Source organism: Mercenaria mercenaria, unplaced genomic scaffold (assembly GCF_021730395.1).
Source record: "Mercenaria mercenaria strain notata unplaced genomic scaffold, MADL_Memer_1 contig_2202, whole genome shotgun sequence".
NCBI classification, from domain to species: Eukaryota; Metazoa; Mollusca; class Bivalvia; order Venerida; family Veneridae; genus Mercenaria; species Mercenaria mercenaria.
Window position 1 is genome coordinate 46,750 of NW_026460246.1, and position 24,842 is coordinate 71,591.

The 24,842-nt window shown below is 34.3% G+C and overlaps 2 protein-coding genes across 2 annotated transcripts; both read left to right on the forward strand.

The window, feature by feature from the left end:
• Positions 1–919: 919 nt before the first annotated feature.
• On the forward strand, positions 920–3,252 carry LOC128552247 (uncharacterized). Its single transcript, XM_053533277.1, has 3 exons — positions 920–2,146; positions 2,604–2,709; positions 3,045–3,252. Exons 1-3 carry the CDS (start codon positions 1,168–1,170, stop codon positions 3,250–3,252), a joined length of 1,293 nt encoding a protein of 430 aa, XP_053389252.1. The 5' UTR covers positions 920–1,167.
• Positions 3,253–7,013: 3,761 nt separating this feature from the next.
• Positions 7,014–9,814, forward strand: LOC128552248 (lysine-specific demethylase 5A-like). The gene is made up of 3 exons (XM_053533278.1): positions 7,014–7,021; positions 8,263–8,537; positions 9,441–9,814. Exons 1-3 carry the CDS (start codon positions 7,014–7,016, stop codon positions 9,812–9,814), a joined length of 657 nt encoding a protein of 218 aa, XP_053389253.1.
• The last annotated feature ends 15,028 nt before the right edge of the window (positions 9,815–24,842 follow it).

The following is a 24,842-nucleotide window of genomic DNA, read 5'->3' on the forward strand; positions in this document are numbered from 1 at the left end:
AGTTCCTAGTACCATTTTTTACGTTTTTGGTATGACGCGGCCGGGGATCGAACCCACGACCTCTCGCACTCGAAGCGGACGCTCTACCACTAGGCTACCGAGGCCGTTTTTTTTAAAAATGTAATTATTATACAATTTTTAACATATTTTGAGTACTTATAGTCTTTGAGACACATTTTATAACATCAAATATCACTTAAATATACTCATTCAATCAAAATTTGTATTTGTCGGAAACAAAAAAAGAGTTAAACAATTCTAGCTCTAACCCCTCGATATGTGAAGCAATGTCTATGCTCAGGCTCTAGTTCCTATGTATCGAACTCAGATGACTGTTATTTAAGCTATATACATTTAAAATTTAATTAAAGCTCTGAGCAAATTCTTAGTAGTTCTGCTTCTTCAAAGCAGTTTTTGTTTGATATGAAATTATAACCACAGGGATCCGTCACATGCTATGATAGAGGGGAAAAAAAGTTTTAAAATAGAGGGTTTTTTTTTAAATGTTTTTTTAATGAAATTAATGAACTTACATGTAAAAAAAAAATCACCCATAAAAATAACATAAAAATAAACAAGGGGTGGAACATGGTCAATTTCAATCCTGTCACCTAAGTTCTTGTACCCCATGCTATCGCGCCACATTTTGGTAATATCCGATTCATAACCACTGAACTACATGAGCAAAGAATCACTCTAACCGAAAATGTATACTTTTCCCACATCAAAATGTTCAAAAAAGTCATAATTTATAATTTTCTGTATGCCGACACAGCCGTGTTTACAAGTTGGACACACAGTCGTAAAATATTTACACGGTCGTGTGCAGGCGTAAAATGCAATAAATAGCGGTAGAACGTCGTGAAACAACTGATGGATCTTAAGAATGATAATAAATACACTATTTGCAAACATTTACACACCTCGGAAAGCTATATCGGTGAAGAAATCGTGTATTTTTATCGCTACTGACAAACACTTCTTCTTTTCAAGCCATGACACAAGAAAGGGTCACATGATCGTTTTTTTGTATCGGTAGTTTTCATTGGCTGAGTTGACTGGTTCTCCGATTAAAACACAGTCGCGTTAAATTATAGATAATTCAGCGGTATTCCAGTCAAAAGCACATGTTTATTATGTAAACAAACACTAGTGTTACGAGAGAAAATGAATACTGAACAACAAAACGCGGTTGATGTGGCTTTACAAGGCCATAATCTACTGATTACTGGTGCAGCTGGGACAGGGAAGTCTTTTGTGCTCAGTTACATTTATAAAACGATGAAAGATAGAGGTATAAACGTGCATCTGACTTGCACAACTGGGGTTTCTTGTGCAGTTTATCCTACTGGTATGGCTACCACAGTGCACAGGTTTGCGGGAATTCTAGACTGTCGACATGGTAGCTCAGAAATAAGAGATGTGCTACGTTCTAACAGGAAGTTTGATGAAGTGGTCCAAAGAATCAATGAGACTGACGTTCTAATAATAGATGAATGCTCTATGCTAAGTAAGAGGACATTTGAAATTTTAAATGCTGCCTGCCAGTTGAAAGATGCATCCAAGTTTTTTGGAGGAATGCAACTCATACTCTGTGGTGATTTTTTACAACTTCCCCCAGTTGCCAATAATTTGTATAGGGATGACGGAAGTTTTTGCTTTGAAAGTAGTATTTTTTACAATGTTGTACCTCATAAAGTTGTTTTATGTGAAATCATGAGACAGTCAGCTGCAGAAGCTGAGTTTAAACAGGTGATAAGTGAAGTTTGTAAAGGTAACGTTTCAGAGAATTCTTCACACTTTATTGAATGTTTATCAAGACCACTCCCAGAGACACAACACTTTGAACCGACACTTTTTGCAACAAATCAACAGGTGGATTCTTTCAACAGGAATAACATTCTTGAAATGCCTGGAGTGCTGTATGAGTTCCAGTCTGCAGACACTGGTGAAAATAGATACCTTGACCGCCTTACTTGTCAAAAAGTGTTATGGCTAAAGATAGGAATGCCTGTTATATTAATACGAAATCTTACAGACAATCTTTACAACGGCTTGCGAGGAATAGTTCACGACATAGATAAAGATGGGCCAAGCGTAACCTTTCCAACAGGCACAATAAGAATTCAAAAAGTTACATTTGATGGTAAATGAATTTCATTACATTTTAATTATGCCCAACCACATAACTTCTGATAAATCAGAAAATGCCTAATGCCTGAAACTGTCAATACTTAAAATATTAAATAAAATTAATGTTTTAAAGCAATTTATGCTGTAAAAATATTTTAACCTTTAGCCTGCTAAATATCTAAAATGGACTGTTCCATCCTTTAATTTGGGCAGTACCATTTATCATTTGAAGAGTACAGATGTGCAGGCTGATTTAATGTACAGATGTGTTCACTGTACAGATGTGCAGGCTGATTTAATGGCCTGCACTGGTGCAATTAGGCAAATTAGGTTAAATAACACGAGACAATTTCTATAAAATATGAACTTTTTAAACAGTAATTTTATCCTAGTATTGGGGGAAAACATATCAACATTCTAGACATGCAATGTCTCTTTGTATTTTTTTATTTAACTGATTTTCTTTTCAGTTTTCAGTCCTTCTGTGAATGCCAACATTGCTTCAAGAATTCAATACCCTTTAAAACCAGCATTTGGTATAACTATCCATAAAGCACAGGGGATGACTTTGGAAAGGTATTTTATTGTAGTCTACAATGATTTAAAGAAAGAAATATTAAAATATATTACAAAAAGTCTCACAAGCTTAATTTCTTAGTGTGATGCATATTTGCTATTTTACATTAGATTACAGTTCATATTAAACTATTAATCAGTGAGTCAATGAGTTATCTACACATTCAACTGTAAAATATATCTCCAAATAATGTTGAGTGTAAACCCCCCCCCCCCCCAAAAAAAAAAAAACCACCAAAAAACAACATACAACAAATATTTTAGTTGCAATGTATGAGTTACATTATTTTTATACAATGTCATGTTTCAGCTTTTTAACCTTTTCTTTTGAACAGAGTCAATGTTGACTGTCAACAGATATTCAAACCTGGCCAGCTAGGAGTGGCACTGTCAAGGGCTAGAAGCTGTGAAGGCATACGAGTGATTAATTATGATCCAAAGTACTGTATTAGACAGCCGCAAATCATTTCAGACTTTATTTCTGAAGATACAGTTCCAGTGAATGAGGACGTGTCTTGTTGCAAAGGACTGTTAACAAGGTAAATTTATAAATTAACATTTCCAATTAAAATGAAATTGTAAAATCAAATTGTTTTTAACAATTGTTATAAGATATTAGGGATAGGGGTATTTTTGGTGGACAGTAATTTGGAAAGGAAACAAACAATATTTCATCATAGGCTTCAATAAGTTTATATATTTAGGCCTATAAAATAACTACTAGTAACACATTAAAAGTTAGACTAGCTCCTATACTTTGATATACATGTATCAATTTTAATTTCAATTAAAGTTGTGAATATAACTAGTCTGTATCCTCTGTCAAAAAAAATAATAATGATAATTCTAATTTTATTCTCTGAGTAAATGTCTTAAATACATGTAGACAATAACAGAAAAATATGACATCTTGTGACAATATCAGTCTAGTTGCTAGTCTACTCAAAATAGTTTGTTTCAAACCCTTTAAATTATACAGTTAAATGTGTAGACTTACAAAGTACATGATTTAGCAAAGTATTTGTATTTATAACACTGTATTAGTAAAGTTGTAAAATATATACCTTTTACATTCTGATCACTTTGATTTTACTAGCCTTGCCATAGGACTGTTTTGATTTTCTCTTTCTAAGAGGTCCTGGTAAGGTTTCACATCCAGTTGAAGTAGGACCTTTGGATAAACCTGCATTAGACTTACGGGATATTGTGTTCTGTCCAAGTATTATACTGTTCATAGTATTCCGGTATTGCACAACATTTGGGTTGCTATTAGCCCCATTATAGGTTGATCTTTGTTGATTGAAGTTATTCTCTATGGGATCAGAGTTTATTAGTCCTGGAGTTATGTAGACACCACTATTTGATCTATCATCAAAAAATCTTTTACATAACTGTATAAATCCAATTAAGCAGGAGTGGATGTCCTCATGACACTGAGGAGACATAAGACTTCTTTTTTTGTTTTCTTTACTTACACTATCCTCCCAAGTTTGAAACCATCTGTCAACTTTTTCAAGCTCCTGTAGTCTTTCATCATCAGAATTTCGAATAGGACGCATGTCTCTAAATATACGTTCTAAAATGGACGTTTGTTCTAAAAATTCAATAATTCCAGTCAAAATCTCTCCCTTCTGTCCAAGGTAGATTCGATACTGTTTCATGACGTGAACCATTTCTGAATCAAGTACATCTTCCGCAAGATAATTGCGCATTTTTAACTGACTATCTGGAAATATGTGGTCCTTAGACAATTTTCTGTGTAATTGTAAACAATTTTCAGTATCCCAGTAATAACAATCTATAATCATCTGCCACTGAACTGTATAATTAGAAGGAAGTGTTAACAATCTAGTACACTTAGAAGTAATTCCTGATTTTAAAACATTGTTTCTTATTTTCTTTAATACATGTGAAATATCCATCATGAATATAATGTTATTTAAATTACATGGACTTAATGTAGTAAATGTTTGAATGTTGTCAGAAATATTTGTTTTCAAGAAACTTCTGTTACACTGAGCTCCATCCATGCAGGTATATAGTATGTTAAAGCCAGTTATAGTTAACTTATCTACAGCTTCCCAAAACAAAAAGTAGAGTTCTGCTGCTTGTATAGAATCTGTGACAAAATGAGCGAATGGGAAGCGAAACCCAGTAACTCCAAGAAACAGCATTTGGAGTACATGTGTACCTAAAACTCTGTCTTTAACACCTTTCCTCATTGTATAATACATATCAGCATCTTTACCCAGGTCAGTAAAGCCTGTAAGCTCTACAGCGTCTCCATTTTTGGTTATCTGCAAGTCAGCCTGAATAGACATTTCGTCGAAAATGATTCCACCACTCCAGTTTGTAAGATTTCGACGTTTTGCTTCATTGAACATCCACATAAAAGTATCCTCATGAAATCCAATGTCCTGTTTAAGAAGATTCTTGTATAGAATAAGTAATGAAGTGGAAGGAAATATCAAAATTTTACTCTGTCGTAACAAGTCATAGGCCTGTGGACTTTTATTGAATAGTTGAAGGCAAATGGATATAAATTTCTTTGACCATCTTCTTCCCCTGGGGTCCTTTTTGATATTTTTGGCTTGCTCGATAAAAAGTTCCACCATTTCTTCATTGGCATCTGGAATTAGTCTTTTTATGTCTTCAGCAGTTGCACTTCCTTTGCTTATATTTTCATATTTACTATTTTCTCCAGTATGGATTTGTTTATTTTCTTTATTAGAATCAGAAGGTGTGAATAAAGTCATTTTTTGACAAGTTCTACAACTGCTGCTTACACTATTGAAAGGCACAATTCTGTTACAATTTAATGACCGAATACACCGAATACCTTCAGAATCTTTTGATTTTTTAATGATTTCAACAGTATGAAAACGACTGATTATCACAGACTTTGTGAGCTCAACACAAGAGCAAAGTTCAATTTTGTTTACAATATCAAAAATGAGTTGCAGATTGTTCAGTTGAAATCTGTTACTTATGTGAATTTTACTTAATTCAATAGTTTGTGTAGTAATTTCAAGCGACCATGTGCCATCCATGTGGAATTTGATAGATTTAACTATAGCCTGCCCATTAGACAAACTTTGAGTGTTCAAGTTACATATTACTGAATCTTCTAATATGGTTCTTTGAATGTCACTGGGAATTTTGTTATTCACATCTTGAATGTTAAATTCTTTACTGGATGTTACATCCGGGCTTAAAGGCAGTAGAGATAAACCTCTGTATAAAGTCTTCCCATCTTTTCTTACTCTTTTGATATGTGGACACAAGTGGTTTAGATGTTCCACAAACAATCTGATACTTGGCTTATTTGACTCTGATAATTGTCCACATTCCATTCCCTCAAAAATGAAGCTTTCATACAATGTGTTAACTTCAACACAAGAATCATCAACTTGTGACAGTCTTGACAAAATCCTGAAAAAGAAATAATATAAAGATTATATATCCTGTCCATATTATAAACACATAATTATGTTCTAGCAAACTATACCAATGAAGATTGTATTTTGTTTGGAGAGAGGAAATAAATATGTTAAAATATCATCCTTTAGGTCAACATCTAAATTATTTTATTACTTAAGTCTGTATAAAATGATATTAATTACCCATAGGAATAGGCTAATATATGGGTATTTGAAGGCAGTCAATCAGATTATATATTTATTTAATAAATATGTATTTAATTATTATTGGTCATGTAACTTTTGTAATTTTTCATTTATTTCATGTAATAGTGACAAAAGTTATGCTAGTCAGCTTAAGAGATTACCACAGAGAACTGATTGTAATTTGAGCTACGTCATGAGAAAACCAACATAGTGCATTTGTGACCAGCATGAATCCAGACCAGCCTGTGCTTCTGCTCAGTCTGGTCAGGATCCATACTGTTCGCTACCGGTTTTCCCAATTGCAAGCTTGAAAGCGTGGCATGGATCCTGACAAGACTGTGCAGATGCTCAGGTTGGTCTGGATCCATGCTAGCCGCATACCCAGTATGTTTGTTTTCTCATGGCGCAGCTCATTTATTGGACTAAGCTAATTTAAGAGAAAAAAAACATTAGATATTATACAAAACATCAAAGTCTATAAGTTATTCTAGCAGTTGTCAAAGGTTTACATTGGTAAGTGACTATTTCATGAAAATTTATTAGAAATGCAAGTTTATTAAAGTATTACCTGGTTGCACAATCAAAACAGATTGAAAATATATGAGCTACACACTTTTTAAGAACATGCTCTTTGTTTCAGGTGGTTGACATAATTATTGCAATATATAGCTAATGTAAATGCAGAAGTAGGTATTATTGTGAAATTAAAATATATAGCCACTTTCTTATGTACTTTTATATTAAATGGAGGTAATTACAAAATTTCGCAATAAGGTAATAAAATAAACATTTCTCAAAAGGTAATTTCAAACTTTGTGATATGAGATCTTTTTTTTTCTGTAACGCTTAATTGTCATGTTTGACAAAATTTATTCTTTCTTTGTGACAAGTGTAGATCCTGATCAACCTGCACATCCATGCAGTCTGATCACCATCCAGTCAGTATCTTTTTGGTATGCACCAATTTTAACAGTTAATGATTCTGTCCAAATAGAAAGATGGTCAAGTTCATTTTAGAAATTTAGCAGGGTAAGGGTTAGATAAATCTTTTACAGATTTTATGAAAACTGTGTTTGGAAATTTTGCTCAAGTGTGACTGACCTCTTACATTGTATTTAAAGTGTTTTATTTAATTTACAGCTTAATATCAAAGTTAAATATTCTGCTTTACACATTTTTGTTCTTTTCTGCAAAATTATTCTTGAAAATAATTGATAACTTTAGATTAAATGTCCTTAAACATCTGAAATCACATTATTTTGTCTTCCATTTGAAGGTAATTTCAAAATTTAAAAGACTAATGCCATTACATACCGGTAGTCAGCAAGAATAAGAACATGGGAAGCAAGCCACTTTGCAGAGTAATCAAAAATTGTGTTGAGTTACCTTTCCTTTTCAGTCAATTCTTATCTTTGTGTGTGTGTGAGTGTGTCACAGTGTTTAAAGATTCTAAGCTCTTATATTTTTCAAATTGATATGGAGACCAAAATTATAATCACAATTAGGCCTAAAAAATTCCTTGCTTCCGGAAACATGCTAAAAAAATAATAGGGTAGATTGGTCAGATTTCTTTTTATTTGAATTTTTTTTATTGAGACTTTTCAGCAATTTTTTTTTTGTCAAAAAATGATTACAAATCAAGGGATAATGCCAGTAAGTTGATTTCTAACACCACTGACCATGTTTCAAGCATAAAAAGTGAAGTTTTGCAACTTATTGTTGAAAGTTCGAAAAAAAATTCTCCAAGGCCTTTAAAACATTAAGGGTTGGGCCAAACATTTAGGGTAGGTCGGGATACCGGAAACAAACAATTTTTTACGCCTTGAAAATAGCATTGTTCCTCCAAAATTCAAACCAGAAAAGAAACTGAAATGTTCACTAATAAAAAGTAAAACTCATTTTAACATTGACCTCTTTTTAATTCAAGGCTTGATGATGTGGACCAGACTGAACAACCAAGCACTACCTCTACCTCTGTTCCAGATGGTAATGACATTGAGATAGATTTTGTAGATGAAAAAAATGAGGAAGAATTTGATGAGGAGTTTGATAGCATTATTGAAGCCATTTCACAGGAGGAGGATTATGATGAAGTTAAAATTCCGGACAATTTTTCAATAGATACTGTTTTACAGTCACTGAAATATACAAATGTTTTCACAGAATCACAAATGAAAGTGAATCATATACTTGACAACATATGTATGCTGAAACTCCAATTATTTGTAAAAAAGCAATTTTCCAAACTTACAGAATTTGTTAAAGAACTTCAAATAGATGAAAATTCACCAAAAGCAATTCCCAACAGTGTTTTAACTCTTTTTTGTAAAAATATTCATGAATATTCAACAAGTGCAGAATATAGATTGCAGTGTTTGGTTCTTTTTGAAACTGACAATACTTTTTCTCATGAACACATGCACATTTGTTTCAACATCTTATCAGAAATCAGGAAATTTCTAACAAAAGAAAAGGTTGATTTGTATGAAATTAGTAAAAAAAATATTGGAGAGAGAAAAATAACAAACTCGTCTAGAGCAAGAGTAAGATATGTTGGAGGGTATTGTGTAAACAAAGTTAGGGCGAAGTATTTAAAGTCAACTAGAAGTCATATGTTTTCAACTTCTGAAGAAGGGCAGATTTTATACGAAGAATCACTTCAGTCATTGAATATTTTGAACAGCTTACGAGAGGAAGAAACAAACGTTATAGCGTCAACAAATGAGCCAGACTCCTTAATAGACATAGAGAGAAGGCAAAATTTACAAAGAGGTCTGACTAATATTTCGGATGAACTTTTCCACTTTTTTACAGAACTAACCAATCTCTGTCTGAATTCATTCATAAGTAAAAACTTGATAATTTATGGTGAAAATGTATTTAATGAATGCCTTTCAAAAATTTTAAGGAATGAAAGCATCCATGCTCAGTTTTTAAAATTGGTGTCCCGCAAATTTACACATGAATCTAGTTCTTCTTTACTTCTGAAAAAAGAAAATGATGAAGAAGAAATTCCTTTCATTTTAAACAGACTTGTGATATCTGCTGCCCAAACAAATGCAATTTTTGATGATATTGTTAAGACATTTATGATGGTTTTTTTAGCCCAGTTTAGAAAGGATGTGAAAGGAGCATATAAAGTTAAGAAAACAATGGCACATCGCAAACAAGTTAAAGTTTCAGAATGTAAAACAGACACTAAAAAACAAAGTAAGAAGAAAAAAAAAGATGCTGAAACTCCTTCAACTAGTACTGACTTAGCAGTCACCATTGATACACCTTCAACTTCCACAGTCAGTGCTGAAATAGTTTTATGTAAAGTGTGCCAGCTTGATCATGAAAATGATGACTGGATACAGTGTGATAAATGTAATGGCTGGTTTCACAGAGTTTGTGCAGGACTGAAAAATACAAGATGGTGGAAAAAGTATAGTGCGGAGGGAGCAAATTGGATTTGTAAAGTGTGTAAAAAAAAGTAATAACTGTACATTTTGGTATTACCTATATGTACAATGTCATACATTTACTCAAGTAAAATAAATGGATGAGCTGTCAGTTCAAATAAGCTTTTTCAAAGTTTTCATCACAGTCAAGATAAATTAAAATAAATAGTACAGCTGCTAACAGCACGTATAAGTCTTAATTTTTTCAATGGGAAGGCTGACGGATTTCATAGACTGACATTTACTGTATGTGTTGGAGGAAAAATATTGACTTGTTAAAAAATTATCGCATTGAGATTTGCATGTAATTAGTTGGACTATTACAAAAAGGATAAAAGGGAAGAACAATACAAACATAAAGAAAAAAAAACATGACTAAGTACTGCTTTTGAATATTGGTGGCAAAATTCAAGACTGACAAGCTTACATTTGTGCTGTTTGCTCTCATATAATTTCTGTTACATTCACTCTTTGCTTTTTCTGCCCTCTGTCAAACATTTTGTACATCTTTATTATTTTATTAAATATAATTTTGTTATTTATGTCTGTCAATAGCTATTATAATAACACCGACTTAAAATAAAATTAGTATCTTGTATCTTGTTTTACAGGCACACAACCTAATTTTTTACCATATCTTTCCTAAATTACAGGGCAGTGTAAATCATACTAATTGAAATAATTCCCTCCATGTAAATCCCTAACACACATATCAGTAACCACAAGTACTAGGGCGTAAAAAAAAATTGTTTGTTTCCGGTATCCCGACCTACCCTAATTTTTTGGCTGCAGACAGATTTTTCATGAAATCAAGGGCAATAACCCTAAAGGAAATTGACCAATCCAAAAGCAAACTTGACAGGTGCCCATCATCACAGTATGTTGGTGCATGTTTGACCCCAGGGAAATAATCTGAACAATCTTGGTAGAGGACCAATAGATTTTGCTACATAATAAATATCAAAGCCCTAGGCCCTATGGTTTTGGACAAGAAGATCAGAAACCGTTTAACTGTTCCTGGCCAATGTGACCTTGACCTTTGACCTAATGACCTCAAAATCAATAGGGGTCATCTGCTGGTCATGGCCAACCTAATTATCAATTTTCCTGACACTAGGCCTAAGCGTTCTTGAGTTATTGCCTGGAAACCATTTTACTGTTCCTGGTCACTGTGACCTTGACCTTTGACATACTGACCTCAAAACAAATAGGGGTCATCTGTTGGTCATTACCAACCTCCATATCAACTTTCATGATCCTAGGCCCAAGTGTTCTTGAGTTATCATCCGGAAACCGTTTTACTATTCAGGGTCACTGTGACCTTGACCTTTGACATACAAAGCTCAAAATCAATAGGGGTCATCTACTGGTGATGACCAACCTCCCTATTAACTTTCATGATCCTAGGCCCAAGCGTTCTTGAGTTATCATCCGGAAACGGATTGGTCTACATTCTGACCGACCGACCGACATACCGACCGACCGACATCTGCAAAACAATATACCCCCCTTCAAAATATACCCCTCCTTCTTTGAAGGGGGGTGGGGGGGGCATAGAAAATCAATCCTGCAGAAAAAAGTAATGACATTGCCAATGTCCTAAATTGCTAATCAAATTAGCGCTAATTAGACTGCTATTTTTGTCCGGGTAAATCAACGTTGAGGACTACTGTGACTTGTTCTACTAGTAATGCTGCAGAGAAAGTTGTTTCTTACCAGTTAACTAACATTATTTTGGCTTAAAAGATTAATCTGTGGTGTGAATTTCAATTTCCAAACCAATTTACAATTGACAACTTGAATATTAGCGGTAAAACACTGTTTACGTTTTACTGGTACCCTGCACTCTTACCTATTGTACAACAGCGCCGGAATTAATCAATCATCCAATCAGAACACAGGTTTCATGAACGGTTTGACGACTGTCACGTGATACCAACATGTTGAGAAATGCAGGAAAATAGACCGAGAAAAACAAAATACACGATTTCTTCACCGATATAGCTTTCCGAGGTGTGTAAATGTTTGCAAATAGTGTATTTATTATCATTCTTAAGATCCATAAGTTGTTTCACCACGTTCTACCGCTATTTATTGCATTTTACGCCTGCACACGACCGTGTAAATATTTTACGACTGTGTGTCCAACTTGTAAACACGGCTGTGTCGGCATACAGAAAATTATAAATTATGACTTTTTTGAACATTTTGATGTGGGAAAAGTATACATTTTCGGTTAGAGTGATTCTTTGCTCATGTAGTTCAGTGGTTATGAATCGGATATTACCAAAATGTGGCGCGATAGCATGGGGTACAAGAACTTAGGTGACAGGATTGAAATTGACCATGTTCCACCCCTTGTTTATTTTTATGTTATTTTTATGGGTGATTTTTTTTTTACATGTAAGTTCATTAATTTCATTAAAAAACATTTTAAAAAAAATCCCCTCTATTTTAAAACTTTTTTTCCCCTCTATCATAGCATGTGACGGATCCCTGTGATTATAACGTATTGACCCAGAAAAGATGTTTTAAGTCAGCAATGGTTAAGCGAGGTTAGAAATTATATTTGTACGAAGTTATTTATGAAACACTTTCATTTTCTATCGTGCTTTAAGTGTAGATTAAAGTCATATTGTTATCAAACTCATTGTATAATGTTTACAGGAGTATGAAGTTGATTAAAAAGCTGTGATGAAGTGATTTTAACAGCAGATTCTAACGCTTGTGGAGGGAGCCTCGGGTAGAACCACCGACCTTCCGTAAGCCAGCTGGATTGCTTCTTCACATATAAGAATTTTTCATCCAAGTGAGATTTCGAACTCACAGCTGAGAGGAGTGATACTAACAAATATTTTGTGGACGACATGTGAGTTCATTAGGTCCTTAAACCAAATTATTTACATCTTTTTTCTGTACATAAATGTATGATCCCTTTCACATTATCATAAACTATGTCGCAATATACTCCACAGGTAAAGACTGGAGCTATTGTTGATAGCTGGGCAGATTAAGTCATTTATTTGGGAAAATACTGCATTTGGTGATGCAAGCAATAAATTTGGCATTTTTACTCGTCTGAGTCTACGTTTTTCAAAAAGCAAGTTAGCCACCTGAAAATTTTAAATGGCAGCCATTTTTCAAGATGGCCGCCATAGGAAGTTGATTTTTGACTTGAACAGACCTATACTGAGTTCTTGTTTGTCAATTTTGAGGAAAAATATCTTTCAAGACGTTTTGAGTATGCAAAACTTATTTTTGATATATAAAAGGCAGGTTTCAAAATCCAATAAAGCGTCTTTTTTTTCAAGATGGCACCCGTTTCATGTAAAAGATACTAATTTGCCTTAACACTGATGTTCCTAGTTAAATTAATTCTACTGTAATAGTCAAATAACATATTTAGTGTGTTTTAGGACAGTTTTTGTCTCGCCTGCGACTTTAGGAATTGACGGCGGACTACGACGTAGCTTTTTGGGCGGCGACGGCGATGACGATGGCGGTGGTGGCGTGAACGTTAAGTTTTTATGTTAAGTATTTTTCTCAGAAACTACTATGTTTATTGGATTGAAACTTCACAAGTGCCTTTCTGGTCATAAGGCGCTGTACCAGGCAAAGTTCCATAACTCTGACGTACATTTTAACAAAATTATCCCCCTTTTTAACTTAGAAATTTCATCGTTAAGTCTTCGTATTAAGTCTTTTTTCTCAGAAACTACTAGATATATTGGGCTGAATCTTCACACATGCCTTCATGGTCATTAGGCACTGTACCAAGCCAAGTTCCATAACATGAATTTTAACAAAATTATCCACCTTTTTAAATCTGAAATTTCAACGTTAAGTTTTCGTGTCTCTACATGGAATATTTTTTAATTATGTCCCTTTATGGCCGCCCCTGCTTGACTGGAACTTGTGGTCAAACTTTATATAACGCGGACATTTTTAACATTACAGTGTATGTAGCAATCCACGTAGACATATATCCATTTTGATAAAAAAGACTTGCTTTGTGTCATAGGTAAAGCAATGCCATTTGACATTTGCCAGTGACATTTGGCCAGTTCTTTACAGCTATCTGCAACTGGTGGAAGCGTTGTCCAGTGTATCTGACAAAGGTCACCTTGTTTCTTCCATCCCCATTCAGCAAGGACTGCTTGAGTTGGGGGAAAAGCATCATATGACCCCTGTTTTCGGGCAAACATGTCCAGTCTGACGCCATAAATATCTGCTATAGAACTTGACCTGTCATACATAAAGATGACCGACTTTTCAAGAACCCCCTTGTCCTCAATAGATATCACTGGCCGATATACACCTAGGTTCTCAAAGACATCTGTCGCTTCCGGACAAACATTCCAACATTACCAAACAACCTTTACCTTTACCCCAGAAATCTGACACAACATCACAATCTGTAAACGCATGGAAGAAAGCAATACCGTTTGCTTTCTCATGGCCGATTGATTGAATGACATCATGTATGGGAATCCATCTTAAATTTGTTCCCTTTCCGAAGGCTTTCCACAGCTGTTCAAGGCCAAGATATTTCTGCTAAGAAAATGCATGAATTATAGCGATGACAACAAACTCTGTGTCTGTAGCTTTAATAACAAGCTTTTTATGACACTGCAAAACAGCATGTCTGCGTATATTGCTACATAAACTTTAATTTAAAAATGTCGGCCTTATATAAAGTTTAACCGTAAGTTCCACTCAAGCAGTAACGGCCATAAAGGGACATAATTAAAAAAAAAATTCCATGTGGAGACACGAAAACTTAACGTTGAAATTTCAAATTTAAAAAAGTGGATAATTTTGTTAAAATTCATGTCAGAGTTATGGAGCTTGGCTTGGTACAGTGCCTAATGACCATAAAGGCATATGTGAAGATTCAACCCAATAGACCTAGTAGTTAGTGGGGAAAGACTTATTACGAAGACTTAACGTTGAGGTTTCTAAGATTCTGAAACTTAATACGAAGACTTAACATTGAAATTTCTAAGTTAAAAGGGGGGATAATTTTGTTAAAATGTAAGTCAGAGTTATGGAACTTTGCCTGGTACAGCGCCTAATGACCATAAAGGCATGTGTTAAGTTTCAATCCAATGAACGTATTAGTTTCTGAGAAAAATACTTAAAATATATACTCTAAATACAATGTATGTTATTTGACTATAACATTAAAATTAATTTAACTAGGAACGTCAGTGTTAATGGCAAATTAGTATTTTTTACATGAAACGGGTGCCATCTTGAAAAAAGACGCCATATTGGATTTTGAAACCAGTCTTTTGTGTATCAAAAATAGGTTATTCACACTCAAAACATCTTAAGAGATATTTTTCCTTAAAACTGACAAAAAGAAATCTCGGTATAGGTCTGTTCACGTCAAAAATCAACTTCCTGTGGCGGCCATCTTGAAAAATGGCCGCCATTTGAATTTTTAAGTAGCTAACGGGCGTTTTGAAAAAAAGAAGGCTCAGACGAGTATACATGAAAAATTTCATGCTTGCATCACCAAATGCAGTATTGTTTCAGTAATCTGCCCAGCTATGAGTGAATTTGGCGGAAATTTCTGTTGTCTACCATTTGTATGTACATCCTCCTATTGATTTTCCTAAATGTTTATTTATGTCTAATTGTGAAATCTGCTGACGGTTATTTAGGGCTTACTGTCATTTTCAAAGACGTTATATAGGTGGGCTGAGGAAACCAATCTTTTAATAAAGAATCACATACCGTTCAAGACCTATCATACAGAGAGACAAAACTCTATTTCCTTGCTTGTCTTACAGTTTAAATTGCTTAATTGCCTTCCTATTGGAGGAACATAGTTTCAGTATACTGATATTCAACTTGTCCGGGCGGGTATTGCTTTAACTTTGACCATAATGTACGGTTGTCTGTTTTTATGTAGAATTTAGTTTAATAATTTGATTCAACATTCTTGATACCGTCAGTTTTCAATATGATATATTCATTCTTACAGCACAATTTCACTGATTCCCTTGAGTAAATGCAGAATAAATGTCTGGTCATAAAAGAACGATCTGGGACTAGAATGTTTTTTTTACAGTATTTACTTCGCAGGTATTTAATTTACTAAATGCAAGTGGAAAAGAGTCGTAATCAGAATTGCATTGGAACCGTTTAATAAAGATATATTTTACATTTCGGATATGTTCATGCATTTCCTATTATCTATGCCATTACAAATGCATATTTATCTCATTAAGTGTTATTCAAACTCATTATCATTTAACAGATCTACATCCACAGTAAGTCTTAGAAGTAGAAAACACAATGTATTCAATATATACTAAGTTTCCGTAAGATTCTTGGGCAATGGAAACTGCGCTTTGCAAGATTATGAAACAATTAATTTAAAAAGTTATTACTCGACTGTTTTGAGATACACCACCTGTTTGTGTTCAGCCCTTTTACAGTTTGGCGTTATACTATATATCTGATGGAACAGACAGGGTACTATGACAGGCAGTTCTTAAATCCTACCAGGATTGATCTGTTATGATATTTTCTTCTGGTCTGTTTCATCGGGCCCTTAATATTTTATCTAGAAATGTTTTATTTACTGTAAAGATAAGTCTCAATCCAAGTATTTTATCTGAATAACGCAGAAAAAAGCATGGATTTCCATTATTCTATGTTTTCTTCGTGTTATGTAGTACGTAAGCCAGTTATATTACAATAAAGAAGAAAAACGTTTACCATAGGAAAATACGTTAAGATAACAAATGTACAGTTACTATTTAGAATATTGCAAATACTTTCGCGCCCTGTGTAGCTGCATTAGCTATACGTAAAGCGCATTTGAACGTGTTTATCATGAAAAGGGGGCTATATAAATCTGATATAATAATAATAATAATACTGTCTAAAAGGTATTTCAAGTTAATTTTTTGAATATATATTTTTGTACCAATATGTAATAGCATGTGACTTTGTACAGCAGTAACAAACTGAGAAACTTTGTCAAGAAATTTAATTTGTCATTGACTTTAATCAATATCAAGGTTCTGTTCTTGACTCCCTTATTTGAATACATATTTCTAATTGGTCATTCATTTATCCTGTCTTTACATTAAAACGAATATGGTGACCCTAATGATCGCTAAAATTGGTAGAGTAATTATTGAAGTAGACATGTGTAAAATTAAAACAAAATCTGTCCGTAGAAAAACATTCTATGAACTTTTTTATATAACGTTTTGTCATAACTTATTTTGTTTTATACCGTAAATAGTTTGCCTTGTTATACTTCGTCATTAGCTGACATCTAAATTCCTATTTGTTTCTCGTAGAAGTAGAGTTTCTCTGTTTGCAACTTTAAATTTTGAACAAAAACTTGACAATCGGTGTAATAGAGCGCATTTGATAGGATTTGTCTGGTGCAATATATTTGCACAACTGTCTTTGCATAGTCTGATATAATTTAAGATAAACATTTTAGTTAGTGTCATAATCTTTGGACAAGGCTGTGGGTAAATGAATCTAGCAACTAGTTTTTTTTCGAAACGGACAAGATCTTCCATTACTTAAGCTCCGACTTGATTGTCTATCTCTACCAACATTGTACTGCATTGACTACATTTGAATTGTAACTTCACTTCGGAGAATGATAATATAATCAAATTATGATTTCAGTTCTAGAAATGTTTTATTTTTTAGACATGTTTTTATGAATGTATTACAACTTGCATTAGGGGCCTACCAAAGAGAAGAACAATAAGTGATCACGTAATATAAATGGTGTCTTAACGTAGTTGATTTATAATGACAATCTACAATCTCTGTGCAATTGCATATTCATTTCTGTAATTTTGACATTCTTCGACATTAAATGAAACTCAAGCAAAAAATGTTTTCCCTAACAAGCGGAGAATGCTGAAACCACCTACGAACAAACGTATTCGAAAGGACATTACCAATTCTTATTACAGTCAATTACCTTAAAACAAGGTAATCTGTTCTTTAACAACGCAAAACGGACTGACAAAATGGTCTCTTAATGCACGTTGATGCTTAACAGACACGGTGCCTCGAGCAAAGCACAAGGATGACTTAACTTCAAAAATGTTAATTCGTTTGGCACGTAGAAGTAAATCAGAATTCCTAGCTAACTTGAACATCTCCTGGAATGTCTCAGCCACAAATTTATCAATATAAAACGACATATTAATAGCTGTTGGCTGAAAAGTCACCATGTTAGCCTGTAAATGACCCGCATTCTATTTGATTGGCCTTTAGTCGGACAGGGCCTGTTTTTATAATTTTTTTATTCTTTGCGAAGAGACCCAATGTCTGCTGTGAATTTTGGTAGTTCCGCTTGGATGTGGATGGAGTACTCGACATTTTCTGGTCAAGAAATGGTCTTATCCTCCACATTATAGATACTTTGGTTATATAATATTTGTCTTGCCATCTGATATTACTATGCTACATGGTGTTATATGTCATGCATGTCACATGCCCTCATAGACCCTGCATTTATCAATAAACTTGAAACTTGAAACTTAAAGCAGCATGCCGCCAGATCGTTCGACAACAATATATATATATATTTTTTTAGATATCTTGAAATAAATGCTATATTTCTTAAGAAGGCGTTAAAACTTAATTACTGACAAACATTGCTGTTTTTACTACTTTTAACGATGAAAATCGAAAAGCGTTTGTCACGCTTTTACTCCAGGTAAACTGTCTCGGTTATAAATATCTATAGTTTGAAGTCATTATTCACTACTTCAGCTATAGCGCTATTGGTTACTACAACGGGAAAATGTCTTTATTGCCGCGGCGGTCCGGGGTTCGATTCCCGGCGCGGTCATATTATTTTCTTGATTTGGAACTTTTAAAATATTTTAGAAACAAAAAATTCATATTCATATGTTCATAATTTGACCAAACTTCAATTTGAAAGAAAGATTATTTTTAGCCAAATCTGGAGGCATGCTGCTTTAAAATATAAATTAACAACTATAGAAATCAATGTAATTCCGAACGAGCTCCAAATTTCTGTTTCAATCAAAAATAATCAAAAACAAATTAAAAATAGAACAGGCAGATAAGGATTCGAACCATGGTCCGACATGTCTAGTTTATCTGATATGTGATTTTACTTGCATATGCACTGGCTGAGATGAGATATAAAGCGCATCCATCAGATGGCACAGTTGTAACGATTATATTGTATATACATTTTCTACCAAACAGTCCAATGACCAGAAATAGTCCATATTTAAAGTGTAGACACATCTAAATACACAATGACAAATTACAGTAAAACCCGCCCGCTTAGCTCAATAGGGAGAGCGCAGATCTACAGATCGCGGGGTAGTAAGTTCAAGCTCTAGGCAGGCGTATGTTCTCCATGACGATTTAATAAAAGACATCGTGTCTGAAATTATTCGTCCTCCAAGTCTTTGACGGCCGAAGGAACACGACGAATGACGTTCAATTTTCTCGTAGTATCAAATTTCTCAATCGCGTATGAATCTGTTTGAACATTTCAACATATGAGATAAGTGCACGAGAAATTCGGGTTATTCGTGTCTTTCGTTATGCATCCATGATTTGAATTATTTATTTCCGTATAAAAGAGTATGTTTAGAATGGGGCGTTTTATTAATTCGTGAGAGTATATTATCAACCTTCCTAAATAAAATGTAAGTTTTGCTTTTTCAAAAAAGCTAGAATAAGAGTTAGTTTACAATTTTTTTTTTACTTAGCATTCTGTGTTTAAATTGATATCACTGACCTATCTCAATGAAAACTGACATGATATTAAATTTTGATGATCATTTTATATTAAACGAAAAAGAGCAAAAATAAACAATCGGACGCCATTTATTGAGCCGAGAAAGTTACTATAAGGTAACCCTAAAATAGGTAGCATTATAAGTGCAATTTGGTAACGGTCGCACGATAAAAATGTGGCCGTCGAGAACTAGGATACGCCCTTATTCGGACGAAGTCAACCTTTCAGCAGATTAAGATTTATGGATTATCAGAAGTCTATCCAAACATATATACGAGATCTGCATCGGACTTATAAAGCGTTAATTCGTAAAGAAATAGTACTCACAAATCTGGGGACTTCCTTTACCATTAAAAGCTGGATAAATGGCCATATGTGACGTTATACCCCAATACAAGTGGGCAATGACTAATCAGTATCGCCCACCTAACCTTATTCTTTCCCCAGATAACCTAGTATCGAATCGGGCTTGCATTTCATAACAACAAACATTCTGACGATGATTAATTCAAGTAACGTAGAACATGAACCAAAGTCATCAATTATTTGATCTTGTGAACTAGTTCTAAACCACAGGTGACGTGACCAAAAATAACAAGAATATATTTCCAACAGTCACGTTCCAAAAACGCAGCCTCCCCAAACATAAACCCAACCGCGCACACAACCAACAAACACACCTTCACTCATTCTCACACAAAGCAAAAGCACTAGGACAAAACAAACAAATAAAGAAACACAGTGGGGCACCGCCTCGGAACGGTCAGTGGCAAAACCAACACTGGGGAGCTTAACCCGGTTAATGGTGCACCTAACCTCACACTTACCCCCACTATGTCCAAAAGTCACATGACTGTAAATAAAAGTTATCCCCACCAGGTGAAACCCTAACATACGCAGTTGCAACAGAGGCATGTTATGTAAAACACAAAAATGCTCTTGTATATTTATATAAAAAGTAATCCATATGAACCTAACACGCATGTACTGAATGCCTTTGCAGAAGACAGAGCAACAACGGAAACACCCTTCAGAACCCGACAAAACAGGCCAGATGACAGAAATCAAATTAGCTCAGTCACGGTCGGATTTAAGAACAACCTGCCATAGAGTCCGCCACCTGTTCCGTCAGATAAAATCAAAGGAGAGAGCGTAGCGTCCAGCTGTAAAAGGGCTGAACACAAAACATGCAGGTGTCTAAAAACAGTTGGGTCATAACCTCTTTTAATAAAACGTTTAATAACTTTACTAAATACAACTGGGAAATTACCATGACCCAAAATCTTACGAAGTTTGTAAACCACGTCCCCATAAAACTTCGTTTTTTATATACCTTCTCGCAGAAGTGTCTTTAAATAATCATTATATTTAAAACCAAATCTGAATTACATAGTAAAATTTAAAGTATTTAAGTAATTTATATTAACGGTAGCCTTGTTGGAGAAGCTTATTTGTAATATATTGATTTCGTTCATTGAAAACCTTAAAATGACTACACGCTCTTGCAAACCGAATTAACTGAGAAATATATATCCTATAATATGTTGCCTGGTGTACATCCCCATTTAAATACGGGAAATTTACAATATTAAAATTAAAACCATCCATCTTGTCATAAATTTTGGTATTATACAATTGTCATAAATAGAGAGATGTAAATCTAAAAATGAAGCAGTAGTATCCGAACTGTTAGTTTATTTTTTCAAGATAGCGTAGTACTGTCGCGGATACCGCAGTATATCTCATTACCGGATTACTACCTGTACAAGCAATCATTGACATGAAAGCATTAAATTTTTTCAATGGAATATGTCTTCAAAATGAAACTAGTATAGAAAAGCAAATTGCAAAGAGGCAAATTACGGTTAAGAATGAGAAAAATCGTTCCTGGTTTTGTGTAATCAAATGTATTGTGTGGAAATACGGACTTAGAGAAGCTTCTGAAATACTTGAAAACCCAGACTCAAAATATCGGTGGAAAAACAGTGTTCAACAATCAGTTCACACCTACTGGGCCAATTCTATAAATAGTACGATAACCAGTATCGTACACTTAAACACCTGTACAAGGAAAAATTTATTCCGGGGAGTCCTATTCCGTTCTGCGTACAACAATGTCTGCAAGAGAATGCTCAAGATTACTCGTTCAGCTGAGACTAATGACAGAAAGTTATGTTCTTCAATCAACTAGGCAGGTGTTTAACCAGCATAAAGTTGATACAACTTGTCAACTTTGTTTTTCGGCATCAGAGACTGAAACACACTTCATACTGTTATGCCCATCACTATCATGTGTTAGAGAATCCGTTTTAAGTGCTGTTTAAAGAACGTTCCAAGAGATTACTGGATTGGATTTCAACTCGCTGTATGTCGACGAGAGAACCAGCATTATCATAAACAGTGGTCAAACCATTCATACCAGGAATGTAGCTGAGAAGGACTTACCTAGTCTTTTCTATTATTGTAATAGACTGATATATGCTTTGAATTCAGCAAGAATGAACTTACTGAAACTTATAAAATAAATATTATAGAACACTGCAGAAAATATTAATAATAGGGTCAAGGACTATCTTCCCTTGTGCACCTGTACATACGTTTATGTTCCTATCAGGGTTTTTATTTAAGATTGTACAGCGTAAATAGTGATCAGAAATTCCTGTTTCCGTTCTATGGTGGTGGAATTAATAGTGTCAAGAGCTGTGAAACGTATTCTATTCAACTGGATTAAAATAAGGTGCACGCATGTAGCGGTTCTCCATTACTCGAGGGAAGATTATAAAGAAGAAGAAGAAGATAGCGTGTTGTATTATTTAATGTAGTAAGCTCTAACATAATACCTCTTTCATAATATGCCACAAGGGGTGCACAATTACTTGTCTGAAACTTCAACCCCAAACCTGACGTACATATTGTTAAACAAAAGGGTCAGGATGACCCTGGATCGCTCACCTGAGTAATATGAGCTACATGTTTCAAATGTCAAACTGATGCTAAAATTTTAAGAAAGTAGGTCAGTAGGTCACATTCATGGTCAATGAAAGTCAGTTTTAAGATCGGTGTGCAAAACTGTATATGTCATCCAAATTTCAAGACTATATCTTAACAACCAAGAAAGTAGTTCAGTAGGTGAAGGTCACAGTCAGATGACCCCTACTTGGGGTCATTATGAAGTATTAATTGAACAGTGCAGGAAATATGATAAGATATTTTAAGTATTTTTTCCAGTATAACTCATATAACAAGTAACCCCGGGGGCGGGGCCTCTTTTCACCCCAGGGGCATAATTTGAACAATCTTGTTAGAGGCTCACTGGGCAATGCTACATACCAAATATCAAAGGCCTAGGCCTTGAACTTTCAAACAAGAAGATTTGTAATGTTTTTCCTATATGTCTAAATAAAAATTGGGACCCCCAGGGCAGGGCCTTTTTTCATCCCAGGGGCATACTTTAAACAATTTTGGTAGAAAACCACTAGGCAATTCAAAATGTCAAATATCAAAAGCCTATGACCTTGCAGATTCAGGCAAGAATATTTTAAATGATTTTTTTTCCTATTTAAGTCTTTGTAAAACTTAGGACACCCTGAGAGGGCCTCCCTTCGTCTCAGGGGCATAATTTGAATAGTATCGGTAGAGGACCACCAGGCAATGCAACATACCAAATATCAAAAGCCCAGGCCTTGCAGTTTCAGACAAGAAGATTAAAAAATAAATCCTATATAAAACGTTGAACCCCCTGGCGGGGCCTCTTTTAACCCCAGATAATGATTTGAACAATCTTGGTAGGAAACCACAAGGCAATGTTACATACCAAATATTAAAGGCCTAGATTTTGTGGTTTCAGACAAGAAGTTTTTTTTTCCCTAATATAAATCCATGTTAAACTTCGGAACCCCCTTCCCCGGGACAGGGCCTCTTTTCACCCCAAGGGCATAATTTGAACAACCTTCATAGAGGACCATTAGATAATGTCACTTGCCAAATATCGAGACTCCAAGCATTGTGGTTTTGGACAAGATGATTGTTTAAGTTTTTCCTTTTTTAGTTGCCATGGCAATCAGAGTTCTGTGTAGAATTCAATCCTTTGAACAGTTTTGAAAAGGGGCCACCCATGAAGTTTGATGTAAACCTTCCCAGTGGTTTTGAAGAACAAGTTGTTTTAGAAGTTGTCTTGACACCGACCACAATCTTATCAAGGCCAACTGTCTGACTGTTTATTGATATTAGGTCAAATTTATGACATCTAGTGTGTAAGAGTAAAATGAAGATAAATCGTTTTATAAAGTTCCTATTACATAAATATAGTGAAACACGACCACGCCGTTTGCCCTTCATTTTGTTCATGAATCAGAATAGATCAAACAGTCTTGACAGTGGATTACCAAAGGATCATTGGCTTGAAATTGTTCCCGATCGTGTTCTTTTACGCATTTTAGCTCTAGTTGTCTAGTTTTGTTTTACTTTGTTAATTTGTATACATACTTTGGTCGTTTACAATTGCATATATTCACTGCTGTACGGTAATGTTTTGAGGGTATATGTGTTTGGAAAGTGGATACTCCTATTTGGTTCCTCATGTTATTAGATAACAAAATAAATAGCAGATTAGATCCATGCAAGAGGCATATGTCATTTTGAACAATGCTTTACTTTTTATTTCAATAAGGCGTTGTTATGACATTTAAAGTATGATGCTTGCATTACTGTTAGCAATGACAAACTTTGTCTTTCGTCAAAATTAATCGGGGACGACACAAAATATAATGTACGAAGTCCTAACGGTATATCTGTCTTTTGCCATAGTACATGAGTAAGGATTTCTGATAGCAGTATCCGAAAATCTGTCAACAAATTTACTATCTGATGTTATTATTTTTGAAACTGAAGAATGTTACGAACTATTTCTGATTCCGCATGAGCTTAAAAACTAACTTCGTATGCTCAAACCGAGTACTCATGGAGCTGGAACGGGAATGATTCAGCATTCAGGAATTTTTTTGTTAAACGAGATCTTTATTAATTCCTGTTGCAAAGTGTACTTTACTATTAGCTAATCATATACATATTGATAATATATCCGATAACGCCCAGATCAAACACTAATTGATAATTGATAAAAGTATAATACCAACCTTTTGAAAATGCAATTTACCATTTTTTTAACAATTAGATTTAACATTTATACATTATACACACCTTCATTGTCTTCTATCAATAAACTTAGTCTATGTAGAAAACATGAACAGTCGTAGGAAAGATTGTACGTCTTTTTGAAAAAAA